This window comes from Dermacentor variabilis, chromosome 7, assembly GCF_050947875.1.
Source record: "Dermacentor variabilis isolate Ectoservices chromosome 7, ASM5094787v1, whole genome shotgun sequence".
NCBI lineage: Eukaryota > Metazoa > Arthropoda > Arachnida > Ixodida > Ixodidae > Dermacentor > Dermacentor variabilis.
In genome coordinates this window covers 153,130,680-153,149,497 of record NC_134574.1, presented here as the reverse complement: position 1 = coordinate 153,149,497, position 18,818 = coordinate 153,130,680, and the positions used below count along the sequence as shown (strand labels likewise).

Sequence of the window (18,818 nt, the reverse complement as noted above, 5' to 3'; positions counted from 1 at the left end):
GCACATTAGACGATTTCTCTCGAAATGACTGCCATGCTAACAGCTGCACAGTTCTCTGACACAATCAAGCTTCTCATCGCCTTCGCAGCACCCTGGGGCGTAGTGTTTGAATGCTCGCCAAGGGATCCGTTTCCGCGAGGAAGTAGACGCAACAAGTTGGCGACTTGCCTGGTATCTTGAGTGCTTCTTCGTGTCAGAACACTTGCGTGATGGCCGAAGAACAGTGTGCGAAGAACTCTGGACACCAGGAACTCTCTCCAATGCAAAGGTTAGGCGATCACGTTTAGCGAAAGCGCGCTCGCACTGCTGCACGTCTTTTTCGGACGATCATTTTATTAGAAATCCGTGCTGTGCTTAATTTCAGCACATTTACCATCATTTTTTCTGAAGTTAACAACAAATCCAGCATTCCGTATAATTTCACCAAGCTTTGCCTTAAGGAAGCACGCACTTTGCTCGTCATATCTAATAGGAAAAAAGAAAAAGAAAACTCGGACTAAAAGAAGGCAGTGGAACAAATAAGCCACGTATGTGCACCGTTATGTTTGGCTGCATTCTTGGCAAGGACAATAACAGACAAGGACAGCGCTCGCTCTTGTCTACTCTTCGGTTAATGTCCTCGTCTAGTGCAGCGCTGCTACATAGTGAATCATGCAGAATAAAATAACCCAGTGTTTGACGTTACCGCTTTATGCTTGATGAGGAGACACAATAATACCAACTTCGTCGCGTTGTTGGAGACATTACTCTGTGCATTTCCTCTGTGTGATTCGCATGTTCGAGCACCGCAATTAAGCTTACGCTGAGCGAGGCTCTGCCCGGTGAAAATGTGTCCAACATAGTCGTGAGCTCTATGCTTGTAAATTGACGCTAAACGAGAGCAGCCTTCTTCGCAAACACCAGTGAACTTCGCTTAAACCCATTCCCACTGCGAATATGGGATCCACGTTTATGCATTAGCAGAGCAAAAGCTCCTGAACTGTGAGCGGGTCCATCTGCAGCTATCGGGGATATGTTTCGGAGACGAAGTATGAACGAAGAGGAAAAAAAAACAACTTTATTTCCGTCAGATGTTAGAGTTCTTTGAATTGCTGGGTTCTTTCTTCCGCCTGCAGGGTGAACTGGAAAGGGTCACCCGGATACAGCTGCAGACTGGCTAATTTCCCAACCCTTACAGAGAGAAGAGAGAGAGAGGGAGGAAGAGAGAGAGAAATAGAAGACAGGAAAGGCAGGGAGGTTAACCAGACGCACGTCCGGTTTGCTACTCTGCACTGGGGGAAGGGCGTGTGGGGATGGAGATAGATAGATAGATAGAAGATAGATAGATAGATAGATAGATAGATAGCTAGAGAGAGAGAGAGAGAGAGAGAGAGAGAGAGCACAGTTTCGCGCACAGTGGAAGGTTCCCACTGTCTACACACGGTTCCCAAGACCTGTCGACTTGAGGTATTTCAAGAGCGCTTCTGCGGCTTTCTGTGCCATCGACGCGAACGGCCAGGGTCCAAGGATCTTCATTACAAGTATTCACTAATATATGCGGGCTGCTTCTCACCTAAATGCAAGAACTGCGACGCCAATAAAGCGGACCTTGCACATATATTGAGCGGCTGCACCGAGCTAAAGCCTAGGGCGGAACTCCGACGTAATAACACTTCCGACTGGGAGGTAGCGGTGTCCAGCTCGGATGCTGCAGTGCAGCTGCGGACCGCCAACTGGGCTTTGGAGATAGCCGAAAGTCAAGAGCTTGGGGCCACCTCACGAAGTACGGAAAGCGCATCAACGCGCCCGTTGGTCACGCATCGCGCATTATGGGACAGTATGTGTCTCGTGTAATCAGAAGTCAACAAGGCAGCACCTCGTCCAATCAGAAGTTGCAGCGCGTCTTCTTATCATTGGGACCACGCGAGAGGTGTGTTCGGTATGAAATACGCTGTTGTCAGTTGAAAGAGACCAGCAAACTCCAGCCGCAAATTGTGCAGCAGCGTTTTACCTTTTAACTTCCGGACACACCCCACCCGAGTGCGTCCACAATAAATTAGTTTTCGCGCTGCCGTTCTGTGAAGTCTGCAACAGCACGACGTAGGCACGAAACAAGAGTAACGATAAAACCGTGAACTTGGAGCGTTCCTGTCCTAAATGCGACGCACGTAAGCAGAACGAGCATTTTATAAGAAAAAGAGTACGACATTGTTATGTGTGCTGCATTTAGGGCAGCTAGTATTGTTCTGAGTTCAAGCCTTTGGGCAGCTATAGTAAACGGACAGGGGGGCGACCTCCTAACCGCATTTCAAGTTCTCCTTTTCAACTTACAGGTGCGCGACCCACTGTCTGCACTTGTTCGTCTGGATTGCCGTGGTCGCATACGCAATGGTGCATTTCGCCACCAGCGAAGTCAGTAAGTTCAAAATTTACAAGTTGACGCACGAGTCTCGGTCACATGTAAATTGTCGGTGTTCTTGTTAATATTGTTTGTTGTTGTAGCTGTCGCGTAACTGCCAATGCACAGGATTAATTAAATGTGAATTACAGTGACACCTGTGCTTCGCGATGATGCAAGCGACATTCGATAGACACAAAATGCTGGCTCTCCCGTAATCGAGAGCAGATGTATGCATGAAATGGCTACCAGCAAAGCAGATTGTATGGTTGGAGAAATTACGAAGATTACTCAGAACCATCTCACAACCAACCGCAGCACGCCGGACGCTGCCGGCTTGGTCACGCAGCGTGGCGCCATCTATCGAGGCGCCACAAAACCCGCGCCGCGGAACTCACGGACCGCTGGCGTTGAAAAAGCACATGTAATTCTGTCTCAGCGCCACAAGATGACAACCAAGTGCATGGTGCACTGTATTTGCCTTTTGAACGTCGCTATTGGGAATGACAAATTAAACTTTAGCGTACAAAAAGTTACAGCTTGAGTGGTATTGTGAACAAACATTAGGAAGAAATCGGAAGCAATATTTCTTTTGTAACATGTTTGGGCAGTAACTAGCGTATGTAATGCGGTCCTGTATAAGGGGTTGTGGGACAGCTAGAGACAGCATTTTCTTAAGTTTTGACTGGTTGCCCCGGATGAACTCATTTTAACGATGCCCAGATGTTCTCGTTTCGTTCTCGCCCCATTCGCCACTAGAAGAGAAACTTGGGCGAGCTGGTGGTAATTCATGTTTCGGAATTTAACAGCACTAAACAGACAAGGCCAAAGGAAAAGAAGAACACGACACTGGCGCTGACTCACAACTGAAGTTTATTTTGAGGAAAGTCACACTTATATACACATGCCAACACAGGACAACGTGACAACATCTAAGCGACTGCACATGCTGTAGGAGTTGAGGAGGACGTCGGGATGAAACACTTGGGAGGTTTATTTACATTATTTGCAGTGAGAGTCAATTAACAGTCTTAGAGTCATTACGGGCCGGCAGCAACTCGGACGCTGCGGCCCGTGGCAAGAAGCTCGAAAGAGATCAACGAAGGAATGCTCTAGGAATGCTCCTCTGCTGCTCCCGGTCTGTGTCTTTTAAGCCCTTCGATGTCTCGAAGACACGTCACGTTCGGCCAATGAGCGAGCCCGCTCAGGTGACGCCATTTTCGGCCAATCGGCGAGCCCGCTCGGGTGTCGTCATTTTCGGCCAATGGTAGGCGCCCGTGCGATGGTGTCACACCCGGCGAAGAGAGTCGCTAATTGGTCCCCCATTGTCCGAGGGTTTACTTCTCCCTGCGGTCTTGCCTTGCTGACTTGCAATGCACCGTCACAATAGATGGATGGGGGCGACGCCGCCCGGTTTTCACGGCGCATTACAGCCGTCTTGCTTCGGGACCCACTTTACCCGCAACAGTGCCAGGCTCTCGCTTCACTTTCGGGAAGAGTCAAGCAGTGAATAGCTCCACCTGCGGCACACGAAGTGGGGGCCGCCAACTTGTTTGCACGTGCCGCTCCTCAGGAATGTGGTATCCGTGCTTCTGCGCTCCCTAATTAGCTGTGGTGCGATTCGATGTGGTCTGGTGAACTCGAAGTAGGCTCAGGAAACGGTCCCGTATCGAACAATGCGTATTAGGAGCTATCCTGGTGCCTTGTCGAAACACACGTGGAAACATCAGTGCGTCATTACGTGGACAAACGAGTGCGTCAAAACATAAAAAACATAAACCCAACAGAAAACTTCCCTATCAGACTTTAAAACAATCTACCGCGAAACACTTTCTTCAAAATATCTCAATTCTTTTTTACTAAGTGTGACAGACGGTCTACTGACGCACATTTCACCATCCCTATCAATATGAAAAGCTTCCATAATCTCCCTTGGGATTTCTTCTTTATGCCAGAACCAACAAACAGTTTTTTCCGCTAACGATCGGCAGCCAATCTCTCTACGATGCAAAGGCAAGTGCAAAGCTCCCGTACCTTTCAACTATGACAAGTGCTCCTTTAATCTAATGTTCACGCGGTGGCCGGTCTGGCCCACATAAATCTTCCCGCATGACAGAGGACTTGTACACAACGGAAGATCTACATATAACGTATATATGTTTTTTAACCTCTGAGAACAGGAACTGAATTTCTTGCCATGACCCAATAATTTGTTGTGTAAACGGGAACAAATCGTACCAAGTTTGTTGAAGTGGACATGACCACACGTACCACATACGTACTAGCCTCGTTCTTCAAGCAATGTGAAAATTTGTGCAAATATGGCACTATCACCGCTTCTTTTTCAGTGCGTGTGGAATCACTTGATTTTCTTTTTACCCTATCAGTATCATTTTCCAAGTTAATAAGATTATGACAGGCCAACAAGATTTCGCTTGCCGCGTAACCAGTGTCCTGTAATCTCCGAATCTGGGCAAGCAAACCCTCCCTCAACGAATGCTCATGTCTTCTGTAACACCGCACACAGCACGGCGTAAACAATACGGGTTTTTACTATTTTAGAGTGTCCTGTGGAAAAATTTTAAAGCACCTTTGGCGAACGAGGCTTACATATCCAATGCAAATAGTCCTCCCGAAACCTCACTCTAACATCCAGGAAGCGAAGCTCATCTTCGGCAAGCAACACAAAAGTAAATTTTGAACCTTACCGCTTTCCTGAAAAATCTTTAAAATACCTGCTACTTTACTATTTAGGTTCTCTCTTTCAGTGATGATCAAGAAATCATCAACGTTCCTAAAGGCATTAAGGGCCAAGCTTCCTAACCTACTGGTAACACAATTATCAACTTGACAAAGGAAAATATGGCTTAAGGATGGGGCCACCTTCGACTCTGTACAAATTCTCGACTTCTGTAAGAACGTGCGCCCTTTCCATTCAACATACATAAAGCGCCAATAAAACGACGACAATTCTAAAAACTTTGCGCAGATGTTCCGCCATTCCCAACAAACTTGGATTCGTCGTTATCATTAACTACACAAGACCTGACAGTCTTCCTGAGCTCATTATGCGGTAGCGAATAAAACATATCTCCAACGTCTATACTAAAAGCCAAACATGATCCAGGATTCTGTCTTCAGAAACTTAACCATGCTGCCTGAGCTGCTAACATAAAAAGGGTCAACAACGTTAAGAGCCTCAAGCTGTTTTTGCAAATACCCTGAAATTACGTATTGCAAGTCTCCCTTTAAGAAATTATGGCCCTCAACGGGAAATATGGTATATGGGTTTTAACTGAAAACAACACCTGCAGTTTTAAACCTTTAGTCTTCTTGACTCGAGACGTCAGGCTTTCCAGATTTCTATCCTGTAGCATTGCAAGTACCCGTTGCTTAACTTTACATGCTTTCACATAACTCCGGTAAAAATTCTTCAAAACTGCCTTTTCGGAATTTTCCGCAAACACACATTCCGACATCCCTACAAATATTCCTTCCTTATCCGAAACACACATTGTGAGCTTGTTCCCCTCCAAAACTTGAATAATAGAATTCACAGGCGAAGTGTTATTCCGAGTCGAAGAAGAGTGAGCGGAAAAGTCAACACATTCAGACAGGCATCTATCTTGCTCACCATCAGGAACAAACTGGGTGACGCACCTTGAAAAAGCAACTTGCAATATGCAGCAAAAGCAATATGCCGATACATATTACCCAGAACAGCAATCGTTATCGCTAGAGGTATTGACATGCTTATTTGCTGAAACTCGCGCAAGGTACTACAGATCTCGGTTCAATAACAGAACTCTATGCTGACTTCAAACCTGCAATTGCAGCATGTTCCCTGTAAATTCATAAACTAAAATGAGAATGAGAGAGATATTGTTAATTCATCGTCGTATTAACAATTATTGCACACGTTTTTGGTATGAGAGGCTCAATATCAGAAGAAAAGTTGAAAATATGCAGTTTAGAGATTCTCAGCCCCTTGCCGTCAAGTGCTTTGAGTACATATGTCAGAGATTAAGGAAACACTCTCGCACTGCGAGTAGGTTAAAGAAAATTCGATGTCAGGAGAAGAACATAATTCAATAGCAGTGTCTACAGAGAGCTTAAGATTTCCTAGAACTCAAAACTTGTCGTGCATTTCTTTACTGAGCTTGAGACAGTTAAAAATAAGATGCAGTGTGTTCGCATCTGGTTGTGTGCATGCTCGTGATTAATATCCAGCACGTCCAATTCTTACATCGGAAGCTGGTTGGTGCAGGCAACCTATTCAGCATGGTCGAGTTGTTAAAAGCTCTTGCGCTTAAAAAAAAAAAAAGAAAGACGCCATTCAGGCTCTGCAGGCGAAAGTGAATTTCCAACGAAGCTGCTGAAAACCACCACTACAACTGCACATTCCCAGGACTCTTATCATGTTCCTCTCCGGGATGTATTGCCCCTCCAGTTTCACCTCGAGTGGTGCATCAGTGGGGTGTCTTCCTACCCTCAGTAGCTCAGACTTCTCTGTAGAATTGGCTAGTCCTCTTTCCTTCACGTATCTTTCTACGCAGTTTGCTACTTGTTGTAGCTTCTCCTGTTTCTCTCCCAGGGATCCATGGTTCACCCAGACCATGATGTCGTCTGCGTACATAGCGTGCTGGATGCCCTGGATTCTGTTGAGTCTTTCTGCTAGGCCGATCATCGCCACATTAAAGAGTATGGGCGAGATGACCGAGCCTTGGGGTGTGCCTTTGCTTGGGGTGGTGAAGACATCACTACTCAACTCCCCTAGTCCCACTGAGGCCGTTCTGTTGGTCAGGAAGTCTTTGACATAGTCATGGATTCTTCTCCCGCAGTAGGTGTTATTTAGCCCCTCCATTATAGCGGCGTGGCTGACGTTGTCAAAAGCCCCTTTTATATCAAGTGCCACGACTACGTTTTCCCCATTCTTGGGCATTGTCTCCAGGATCTCTTCTTTAAGTTGCAGAAGCACGTCCTGCGTCGAGAGGTTCGCCCTGAAGCCGAACATGGTGTCTGGGTAGAGCCTCTTGTTTTCTGGTGTTGCTGGATGCGTTTCGTGACGATCCTCTCGTATAGTTTTCCCAGGCGAGAAGTGAGGGAGATTGGTCTGAGATTCTCGATCTGCAGCTTCTTGCCTGGTTTGGGAATCATGACTACTACAGCATGTTTCCACTCGCCTGGTATCTTTCCTTCTTTCCAAAGCTTGTTGAGGTAGGCCGTCAGCTGATCTACTGCCTCATCGCTTAGGTTCCTTATGAGGAACCGAGGAGGGGGAGGGGAGGTCGTTCTACTCCGGCGGCGGCTGCGCGCACGGACCCTAGCGATCTGCGACGGGGACAAAGTGCGCCTAGTGCTGATAGCTTCGCGTGTGCTGTGTTCGCGCCGCTTAGTTCGCGTTGAAGCGTAAGACAGCACGAAGGTCAATTCGCGCGTCGCTGCTGCCGCGCTTATTCACGCCAGCGCTTTGACAGCGAGTGTCCGCTGTCATCGAGTGAGACGTGTTCATGTATGCTTGTGCGCGCGTGACACCGTGCTTGTTAATTTAGTTAGTAAGCGAATGTTTGCAAATTTGTACGGCCGATAAAACTACTATCCTTACTTCGTATAGCTGTCTACTAATTTGCTATCGCAATCGATGCTTCGTGTTTCGGGCGAAAGAGCGACATTTTAAAGCTTTAGCAATTACGTATTCAGATCACAGTCATGATATACATATACATATATATATATATATATATATATATATATATATATATATATATATATATATATATATATATATATATATATATAATGAAAGAACTTGCATGCACTCCCTTCCCCTCCCATTTTCTTTCCCGTTGATCTTCCAGACACGAGCCTTCCGGAGAAGCTGAGCCATGTCGTGAGTGGCACGCTTACCAAGAGTTCGTACTACGGCGTCACAAGATACTGGGTGAGACAGCCTTCTGCGATTTCCACAACGAAAAGTGAGGGGAGAGGAAGTGGGGGGGTATTATTTTAGGGTCATCATCAGGGCAGTGTATATGTGCTTGATTCGGAGCCTCGGAAGTCGTGCACAAGTTTAAAGCAATCCTACTGGGAGCGTTTAAACACCGACGAGACGGCGCACGCCCTGAAAGTTATCATTCTGCGGTGCGGTTCTCTCGAGGCGCGGCTCTTTAGATGCTACCACGTGCGCGGGCTACCGGCTGGCGGCGCCGAGGCCCTATCGCTAATTTTGGGAAAGAAGAAAAAAGAAAGCTTCGCTGAAAGAATTGCAGCAGGCGACAACTCCGCGAAAGTCAGCCTGTGCATCTAGGTGAACATTTGAAAAGAGCGCTACACTGAAATATCGAATACAAATAAATGGATGCACACCACGGGACAGAACTTGCTTTGCGGTGCATACGGTTTTTTCGTTTGCAGGGGAAGAGGGATTTCGTGCTTGAAGCTGAGGTCAAATCGGTGTCCCGAAGAAAGGTTGGTTGATCGGGCCATTCACTGCGCGCTTTCGAAACAGTTGCACCCTTTGGGGTGCATACTTGTCCCACAACAATAATCGTCATCTGCCTTTGCTTGAGCTTCCTTTGTTGAAAACGCTACGATCGCTAGTTTCCTGTCGAGAGTGCTGTGTCACGCTGATAACGCGCATGCCGTTTGTGACTTGAAAGTACCGGGCTCGCAGCGTTAAAGAAAGGATAGGCGGGCAAGACAGCTGATGATTGTCGTTGTGGAACGAGACGCACCTCAAAGGGTGCAAACACCTTTAAGGGCGTAAAATAATTTGCACCCTTACAAATGAAAAAAAAGGAGTAAATCTGTCTATAACTCACATCCTAAGCTTACAGCATTTTTGGGCGCAAGAGTGTGAGTTAGTTATTTTCAATGGTGTAAATTATTTTAAAATGTCAACCAACCCAGTCAATCACCTTGTATGTTTTTCTTCACGATCACACACAAAAAAAAAAGAACCCCTCATCCCTTTTCATTACTGTATATACACGAGGGTCGCGTCGAAGGTGACGAGCAAGGACTTTTTTTTTCGCTCAGTTATAATAGAGCACAAGGTAAAACGCTTGGATTCACGCGGCGCCATTTATTGTGCAATGATCGAGTGACATTCAGCTTCCCCCTAGTACCACGATAAGTAAACATTTCCACAAACGTCAACAACTACTCCTTTCGTCAGCGTGGTGACGTTATATTCCCGGCACATTGTGAAATTCTAGCCGCTTGAACTTGTCACAGACTTCACGCTTACATAGCGACGCTTTTGGTGAATGCCAGCCACGTCAGGTCATGACTGCGAAAAAATTATTACACATGGTCGGACGGGCGTTAACGACAAGCCTCGCAGACACGAAAATTATTGAAGGTTAGAGTAGCTTTTTTTCACACAGACCTGTCTTGTGGAACGCCGACGGCACCGCTTGGACAAGTTTCTATAGAATTTGGGTGAACTGCACATGACGTTCGTTGTAGCTATATATTGCAGTAGCAATGAAGTCTAGGCTTTGACGAAAACTCGTCTGGCGAGGAAAGAACATGGCTGAATAAACGTACACTGGCCAACTGAAAAAAAAATTCAAAACACAGATTGACATTTCGGCGCCCAATACGGGTACCCTGTCCACAATGAACGAATGCATGGTGCTCTTTATTATATACGCGTCGGAAGACGTAATGCGCTTGCGTACAACTCAGGGAGGGGTCCCCCCCCCTGACAACGCACCCGTATTGGGCGCCGAAACGTCACTCTGTGTTTTGAATTTTTTCAGTCGGCGAGTGTACTACTTTTATTCAGCCATTGCAGAAGCAACGTCACGCATTTCCCTATACAGATGACAGATCGTCATCTTCGAGGGCGACAGAGCGGGTCCTCGGTCAACTCGTTTAAGCTTGAAGGTGGCTGACAGAAATGACGTGGGGAATTGTTGATCCGACCCGGCAGCGTCCTTCCTTGGTCCGCCTGCATTTGCTCACAGATTAAACCCTACGCATTAGAAAAGGGTTCTACTCAAATTGAGGACGACACAACGAGCTATGGAAAGAAGAATGATAGGTGTAACGTTAAGGGATAAGAAAAGAGCGGATTGGGCTAGGGAACAAACGCGAGTTAATGACATCTTAGTTGAAATCAAGAAAAAGAAATGGGCATGGGCAGGACATGTAATGAGGAGGGAAGATAACCGATGGTCATTAAGGGTTATGGACTGGATCCCAAGGGAAGGGAAGCGTAGCAGGGGGCGGCAGAAAGTTAGGTGGGCGGATGAGATTAAGAAGCTTGCAGGGACGGCATGGCCACAATTGGTACATGACCGGGGTTGTTGGAGAAGTATGGGAGGGGCCTTTGCCCTGCAGTGGGCGTAACCAGGCTGATGATGATTAGAATGTGGCCTGGTGTTACGTATTCGACGGTTACACGCCGAGGGCGGCAGGACGACCGGCCCAAGGAATAGACGGCCCACGCAGCGCTAGGAAGACAATGACATTTAATCTTTCAGCGACGCGCTTTTTGAGCGCCAAGCAGCCAATCCGGGGGTGGCAAAATAAAGAAAAGACATCGAGGCAAGCGGGGCCATCTTATCTGCAGATTCCAACGTAGAATGCGACCAGCGCTGCGAATTTTACACTGGGCAACAGTGAGTCACTGCAGTCAATTTAGAGGGGGAAAAAAAATAACTTTCAGACAAACGGAGTTGGCAGACGTTTACGACTCATTCAACGAAGGGCGAAACTCCCGATGAAAAGCAACTGAGTAGCTTGAGTGACTGAAAGGCACGTAAGTCACGAAGACTGAAAAGGCACATAATAGATAGACAATCTTTGTCGCCGTGGGAAAATCAACTCCAGACATAGCACGAAAAATTGAGGCATAGGACAAGAGACGTTATACAGGAAAAAAAAATAAAAATAAACGAGATTTGCAGTACAATGGTGCGCTTTCGTTTTTAGCATTGCACTGTAAGGAACACAGAAAAAAAAAGAAATGTAGCTTTTAAAAGGATTATTTCATTTCAAAAAGCACAGTTTAAATCACCTTTATTTCGGCATTGCCTCGGGGACTCGAGAAAAAAAAATAGGAGAACGCCCTTGAGAGAGGAACGCGATAGCATTCAAATATCCCCGAGTGCTTCTCACGCTTCCCGGAAAATGCAGCTTATGTAACCGTAATGTTTACCGGGAAGCGCTCGTGGCGAACGCTATGCGCGAAGGCGAGCTTTATGGCGCTTTTTTTTTTTTTTTGGTGTGCAAGGAACCGAGGGGGCCGCGCCGGTCCTAATAAGACCGATCTCAAATGGCAGCTGCATGGAAAACCCTGTCGCGTTAAAAGGGGTTTGTGTTCGAGTTTCCGCGTAACAGTATTATATTTCCTCGTATATACAAATTACAGACCGACGTTATCACGTCTTAAGGGATGTGTGTAAGTCGTACTTTACCATTTTTTCTGACGCATTTTACTTTAAGAAATTCCATTATTTCAGTAACTTCTTCGCGCTACATGGAAGGCCTGCGTGGTTGGGTATGCGTGGTTGGGTATGTATGGTTCGGAATGATTATTCCCGGAATTCCCGAAAACCCGACGCCGGGTTTTCTACGGCACGGTGCCCTTAACGCTAACTCGTTAATAGTCCCGCCGACGCGACTCGGCCCAGTTCAACCAGCGGGCTGCCATGTTCTCCGTCGGCGGGGTGACCGACCGTCCAGCTCATGACGTCAGCCTAGAGGGTCGCGTGCACCCGCCTTTGAGGGGCAGATGCCGCTGCCTTGTAAAATTGCACCCGACTATAGGGCACGAGCTAAACGCTCGAATATTCGGCTTGACGGGGCCTGTACCCCGTAACCAGCATAAAACTACTCGTTATGAATCGCGGACAAAATCTTTTATTGAAACATATAGCAATTTCAATGTAGAACAGACGGCAATTCGGTCGAAGAATCGACTTGCTCAAGCACCCGCAACGGCGTCAGTGGCTGTAGCGTTGCACCTGCTGATCGCGAGGTCGCGGGTTCGCCCCCCTCCGTCCCCCACCCCCACCGTGGCAGCCGAATTTAGTTGCAAGCAGATTGCGAAGACGCAGTGCACTGCGCTTTAAGTGCCCGTTGACTGGAATGAGGCTAAACAGAGACGTACCAGTTTGGAGTGATAAAGTATTCTTCCAAAAATGTATTTACACTAATTTCGCCGCAGCAGGTCTCTCTTGATTCTCTCTTCTTTTTAGAAGAGAGCATGAAGCTCCAAGTTCCATGTTCTGAATTGCGGGCCGGAACTCCAGCGCTAGCGCGTCAATATGATGTCAAGGATTTATAAGAAATCCTTTTTTTTTAATTTAGATGTTGTGGCACAGCAAACGTTCTTGAAACTTGCATAAGTTCAGCATATATGGCTCTACTGAAATAAAATGTAGTCCGTAGTTGCCGATAAAAAGTCTGACTATAGGATCGCACGGACCGGCCATAAGAATCCGTGACATCACGGCGATGTGGTGCGGGAACGTGAAGACGGTGTCGCCACCTGTCCTTTGATTTCGTACCTTTTCTGGCTCACTTTACGGTAAGAGTGGCTTTTTCCGTGTTGCGAAGGTATTGCACTTTGCTGTCCCTTTAAGTCTTTCCGGTTCGATTTTCGCAATGTCGTAAATTTTTTTTATATTACGTGCATTCGAACGACAAAAGGAAAAAAAAAATAAAAGCTATAATAACTGGAGCTTTTCGCAACGAACCGAAGTATATTGCTCATGAACTGTCAACAACTCAAGGAGTATGTAAACAGCGTGTGGTTCTTCAGAATTCAAAATCACAGTGGCGCGAAATTAGCTAAACATTATTTGAAGGCCATTTTCGTGCCGCCCAAAGCAGGTGATGCGTAATAGGCAGCAAGCAGGCTCCAGGTACACAGCACACAGGCCTAACCTCACCGTTACGCGACGCGTGGGACATTGCGAAATGTCAGAGAGAAGCACATTTACGTCTGCGTCGCTAAGTCAACAAGTTACGTAATTAGCCCCGCTGACACTCGCATTTCTCAGAATAGTTTCGTTATTTGTTTTTGCCGATGTAGGACATTTCCAGCGATACATTATGACAGCTGCAGGTATGATTGTCCCGTAAAGGGTTTTAATTAGAAGCCCAGGAGGTCAAAGTTCATCTGGAACCTTCCACTACAGCGTCCCACATGAACCCGTTGTGCGGTTTGGGGATGCTAAGTCCCAAAGCGCGTACACGAGAGGTTGTGCGCGCATGTGAGAACGGTTTCCAGCAGGAAGCACTAGCATGGGAAGAAGAGAGGACGGCGCACCGCTGGATGAACAGAAGGGAAGGGAACAAGAATGAACAGGACGAACAGAAGGGATGAACCTTTCGTTCATGTCAGCACTTCCTGCAGGAAATCTTTATTCTTGGTATGGTCAACCAACGAGCTCAGGCAAACACTGTCACCGCCGCTGCAGGACCTCACTGACCGGGAGTGGAGGGAGGGCAGGCACTTCCTCGTCACGGCCTGGCCCTGGCTTCTGCTGCACTCTGTCATCGGTCGGGCACTCGCCCACCTGGTGCCGTCGGTGAGTACTGCGGCTTTTTCAAGAAGACGGCGCGACTTTATTTATTTTTTCTCCTATAACTAAATTCTCTTACAGTGAAGTCCACAGCTGCGCAGAGCCGTGTAATCATTCTGAAAGAAAAAAAAGTTTTCTCAAACAGCGACGCTGAGGTCGGGGACCACCTTTCGGAAGTTCGGTGAAGTTCTTGTGTACGTCAACACGTAAGGCGTGTACTGGGGCCGGTGTAACTAGCTGAAACGAGACGCTTAGCATCCGTCGCGCCGGATGGCTTCTTACACGGCTTGACACACAGCTTGCAAGTGATTGACCGCCGGGTGGTTGAGAACTGCTAAAGTGCTGAAATATTTCACTTCGCCCTCATCATCCTTTATTCATTCAACAATTAATGCTGTAAAGAAGCCGGAAACATTCTGAGCTTAAGAACATATTAACAAACAAACAAACAAACAAACAAACAAACAAACAAACAAACAAACAATAACATTGTATGCGGCTTAGGCGACTGAGGCTACACGCTGTTCTTACAGTCCTTTTCCATGGGTCCGAGCAGGGGCAAACAAAAGATAGGTGAGGAACGTTTTCAAAACAGAACTTTATTAAGTTACTATTACCAAAAGGTAATTTACAAATCATTAACCTTCGACAAACGAGGCCTACTCGTTCCGCATCCGACTGGGGGATACGCCCATGTGCGACTCTAGTGGAACAGCAGAAAATATTGAACACATTTTGTGTCTCCGTCCTCGGTGCGACGTCGAGCGTGAACATCTCCGGACAGCATTGAACCGGCTGGACTCTAGACCATTTTGGGAAATGAAGGTCCTCGGACCATGGCCGTAAGCGTCGGGGGCACAGAAAGCCAACAAAGCGTAATTGTAGTGCCTCAAGTCGACCGGCCTTGGCAACCGTTTATAGAATCAGTGCGTGCCTTCAAATGACCGTGAAACTGTGTGCGCTCTCTCTCTCTCTCTCTCTCTCCTCTATCTTCATCCCTATATCGCCTTCCCCCAGCGCAGGGTAGCAAACTGGACGCGCGTCTTGTTCACCTCCCTGACTTTCCTCTCTTCCCTTTCTCTCTCCCTCCCTCGCTCTTTATGTTATACTGAGCTTTGTCATGCGCGTATAAGGGTTCATGTCAATGAGAAACGAAGCATGCCGGTTGCGTGGAACGAAAACCAGCTTTAGCAGTCTGTCGTAGTATGGTTTAAGAATAAAGCTTATAGACGAGAGGGCCGACAAGGCAGAGACGGACTGCCGCAGTTTGTTGCTCAGCGACGCTTATATAATATCGAACTTGTAAAGGTGCCCTACAAGCACTACAGGACCGAGGTAAAGAAACAAGTACAAGGAACACGACGTCGAACATGTTCATGAGCGCCGAGTTTTGTTGCACTTGTTTCTTTGCCTCGATTCTGCAGCGTTCACAGCGCACTTAAGCAAGTTCACTGAACATTTTTCTGCCAGCCTCGCCACAGGTTCACATCCCGCTATACGCATGTGTAACGCGATAGACAGAGCCTTCCATCTTCCTCACCAATGTGTTGAACTTCGTTCGGCCACGCTCGCGGTGATATATGGGAGAGAAAGAGTTTAATGGAAGCTAAAGATGTCAGCCATGCTATATGCAGGGCTTGCTAGTTCAGACGAGGTACTTGAGATGACGTGAAGAGGAGGAGGGGGAGAAGGTGACACGCAACGTTAGTGGTTAGAACACCCAGAATTCGTGCCCAGAACACCGGCGCCACCACCGACCAAATCGTTTGAACCTCTCTGGTCGCCACAATGATCTCGTGTGGGAGCATGTGCGTCTCAGAGAGCTACCCGGCGTTGACAAGAGAGAGAAGTATGCGTGTGCGATTGAATTCACCTAATCCCCTGACAACCAATATGAGAGAAAGAGCCGACACGGTTTAGTAAATGAACGATGCACTCGGAGGCGCCTATTTGTCGCAACGAGGATATTTAGGCAAGCGTTTGTTGTCCCATTGCGAAAATACATAGAAAAGAAAGCCAGTCGCCGGTACGTTTGCAGGGCTTGTAGTACAGAGGGCTATACCTATAAGCAGACCCTACGCAGCAGTAGGAATGACCATTTTGAGATCTTTAACGTGAACACGAAGGTGGGTTGATATTCGATTTTGAATTCCATCCGTGTTGGAACGTGGTCGCCGCAAACAGGAATCGAAACCGCAACCCCGGGCTCACCACCAGAGGGAGTGAATCACTTCGGCGAGTCCGAACATGCTGTTAAGCAAAATGCACCATCAAATGCCACCCGTACGTTGGATCTGTAACATTTTTTTCTCAGCCGTCTTTGTCTGTTACAATTGACTATTTTGCTCGTTGGCCTCGTCTCGCCCACGGAGAGCCACTGGCAGAGGATTTCTCTGTTAGTACGCGGCCTGCACAGCCACTCCTCACCCTTCCTCCCCCCTAAAAAAAAAAAATTCTGGCTACGTCACCACCCGCTTGCTCTTGGTCTCTCCCATTGGCTGGTACACAGATAAGTCTCTTGACGTGATGAGCATACGTCGAGAAGATTGGTCCGAGCCACGGTTCTCGTGCAACGAGTGCACGAAGTTTACGCCCACGTGGCACGCGATGCGCAGCTGGTGCCCGGGTACCACGTGACCTACTCGCTGGCCTTCATGTCCTTCAACTTTGGCTGGCACAGCGCCATTCTCTTCGTCTTAGAACACGGAGTGTTCTTCGCCCTCTCCTGGATCGGCGTTCCCGCGCTGTGCTACGTGGCGGCCATGGCCATGGTGACACACTACGACGTGTTCAAGCTCGACTTCTTCGAGGTGAGTGGACCGGTCTCTGGTCGGGCCAGTGTAACACCGAGGTGGGTCACCGTCAACACGCGGCAGTCGGGAGATTTCGAGCGGCCTGTCGGAACGGCTCTAGAAACAAGTGATGTAGGAGAACCGTCTGGGTCTGTTTAAAGAGCGAGCGATACTTCTGGCGAGGCTTTATGCGAGAAATATTGACCCCACGTGTGCATTTGAGTGTCTCGTTCATGAGTGTGCAATAGTGTAATATTCTTGTTTTATTTAGAAATTATCTATTGGAAGAATTCATATGTTTTTTTAATCTTTTACCTATTTATAAGCAAGTCAAATGAAGTAGCCATCGGCAATGGGACGCGACAACTCCTCTATCCGTTTGTAGCTGCTTCTTTAACACTATGTCCGTCGAGCTGTAGATAAATGCAAGGAGCACGACTAATATTGAATCAGATTTAACGCGCCGTTTAGGTTGTCGTATACCTGCGGTGACGTTGTCACCCCCTGTTACAGCACGAATTGTACAAGTTAGCAACCGCAAATATCACGTTTTTTCGAGCCCTGGTTAACGTTTAATCTTTGCATGTCCTTGTACAGAAAGAATGTGGTCAAGGGGCTTTTCGAAGCAAGAGAACTTGACAGATGACGCACCTTTTAATGTGCAGGCAACGTTATAGTAACTAACGATGAGATGTTCGTAGTTTAAGAAACAGTAAAGCCTTCTCAAAAGTATAATGGGGAGCCAGAATTACTTCGTTATATCAGTTACTTCTTGATAATATTATTGCATGTGCTGTACTAAGAACTTCTGTGGGGATTTTAACGGTAATTGAGCTTAGTTCTTTATATTAATTATTTCATTGCATGCCATTTTGTAGCAAAGTTTCGTTGTGACAAATTATTGCTCTGGCCGCCGACTTCGGCACACGGGTTGCTATTACGCAGCATCACTCCATCGATTAGTGGCACCGTCTTCATTCAGTCTTGTGCGATAAAGTATTATTATTAGTATAGTTGCAGAGTTGGGGCGTTCTATTTATTCGTCTTGATTAACATATAATAAAGAAAATACATGATAACTAGAGAAACAGACCAGAAGTGGTAGAGACCGGAAAATTTGGAACAGTGTGACCTTGGGTCTTACTGAGCTTTCCCGGTATATCTTTCGGTCTCGTTATGCAATACAGCCAAACCCTGAAATGTTTCTCACCGTTTGGCACTGGCTAAAGGGGTCTGTAAGGACGAAAATTATATCAATCCGCTTTTCAGTAACCATAGAAATGGCTATTGCTCCCATCCCAACACCATCTTGTCAGCGTCATGGCGAGCCTTGTGAATGAATCTGAATAACTGGTAGACGTCACAAAGCAGAAACTGAAGCGAAACTCAGGACAACGGCAAGGACAACTAGGAAATATCAAATTTTCTTGAACCATGTTGGGAATCAGCAATTAATTTCAATATGTTACGCTTGACTGAGCCCGGTGCTGTGTCTCCTGATGTTGACCGATGCACAAGGGAGGCCGAACACATAATATGCATGCGATAAATTCTAAGCATATCGTACGCTCTTTGAACCACGAGCCAGAATTTATATCCAGGAATCAGGTCAGCGTCAATCAATCAATCAATCAATCAATCAATCAATCAATCAATCAATCAATCAATCAATCAATCAATCAATCAATCAATCAATCAATCAATCAATCAATCAATCAATCAATCAATCAATCAATCTTTTTTCATTAATTTAATGAATCAGTCATGGGAAAATTTTGAGGGCATTTATGCTTGGTTCACTTGGCTCTTGATACACCCTCCTCCTCACCTGTCAACTTTAAGCCTAGCATGTGATTCTCCTTTGTTAACGTCTTGCTGCATTTATCCACCTACCGTGGTTGCTTAGTAGCTTTGGCGTTTGGCGGCTAAGCACGAGGTCGCGGGATAAAATATCGGCCACATCGGCCGCATTTCGACGGGGGCTAATTGCAAAAACGCCCGTGTACCGTGCATTGGGTGCACGTTAAAGAACCCCCGATGGTCAAAATTAATCGAGAGTCCCCCACGAGTACGTGCCTCACAATCAGATTGTGGGTTTGGCACGTG

General features: G+C 46.9%; 1 protein-coding gene across 1 annotated transcript in view; it reads left to right on the top strand.

Moving 5' to 3' along the window:
• The window catches only part of LOC142588172 (protein-cysteine N-palmitoyltransferase HHAT-like), a 32,874-nt gene continuing 14,056 nt past the window's right edge, over positions 1-18,818 (top strand). The window contains exons 1-5 of the mRNA XM_075699677.1: positions 1-268; positions 2,313-2,395; positions 8,236-8,318; positions 13,816-13,926; positions 16,536-16,730. Coding sequence (XP_075555792.1) covers positions 210-268; positions 2,313-2,395; positions 8,236-8,318; positions 13,816-13,926; positions 16,536-16,730 — 531 coding nt within the window. The 5' untranslated portion in view covers positions 1-209. The remainder of the gene's footprint in view (positions 269-2,312; positions 2,396-8,235; positions 8,319-13,815; positions 13,927-16,535; positions 16,731-18,818) is intronic.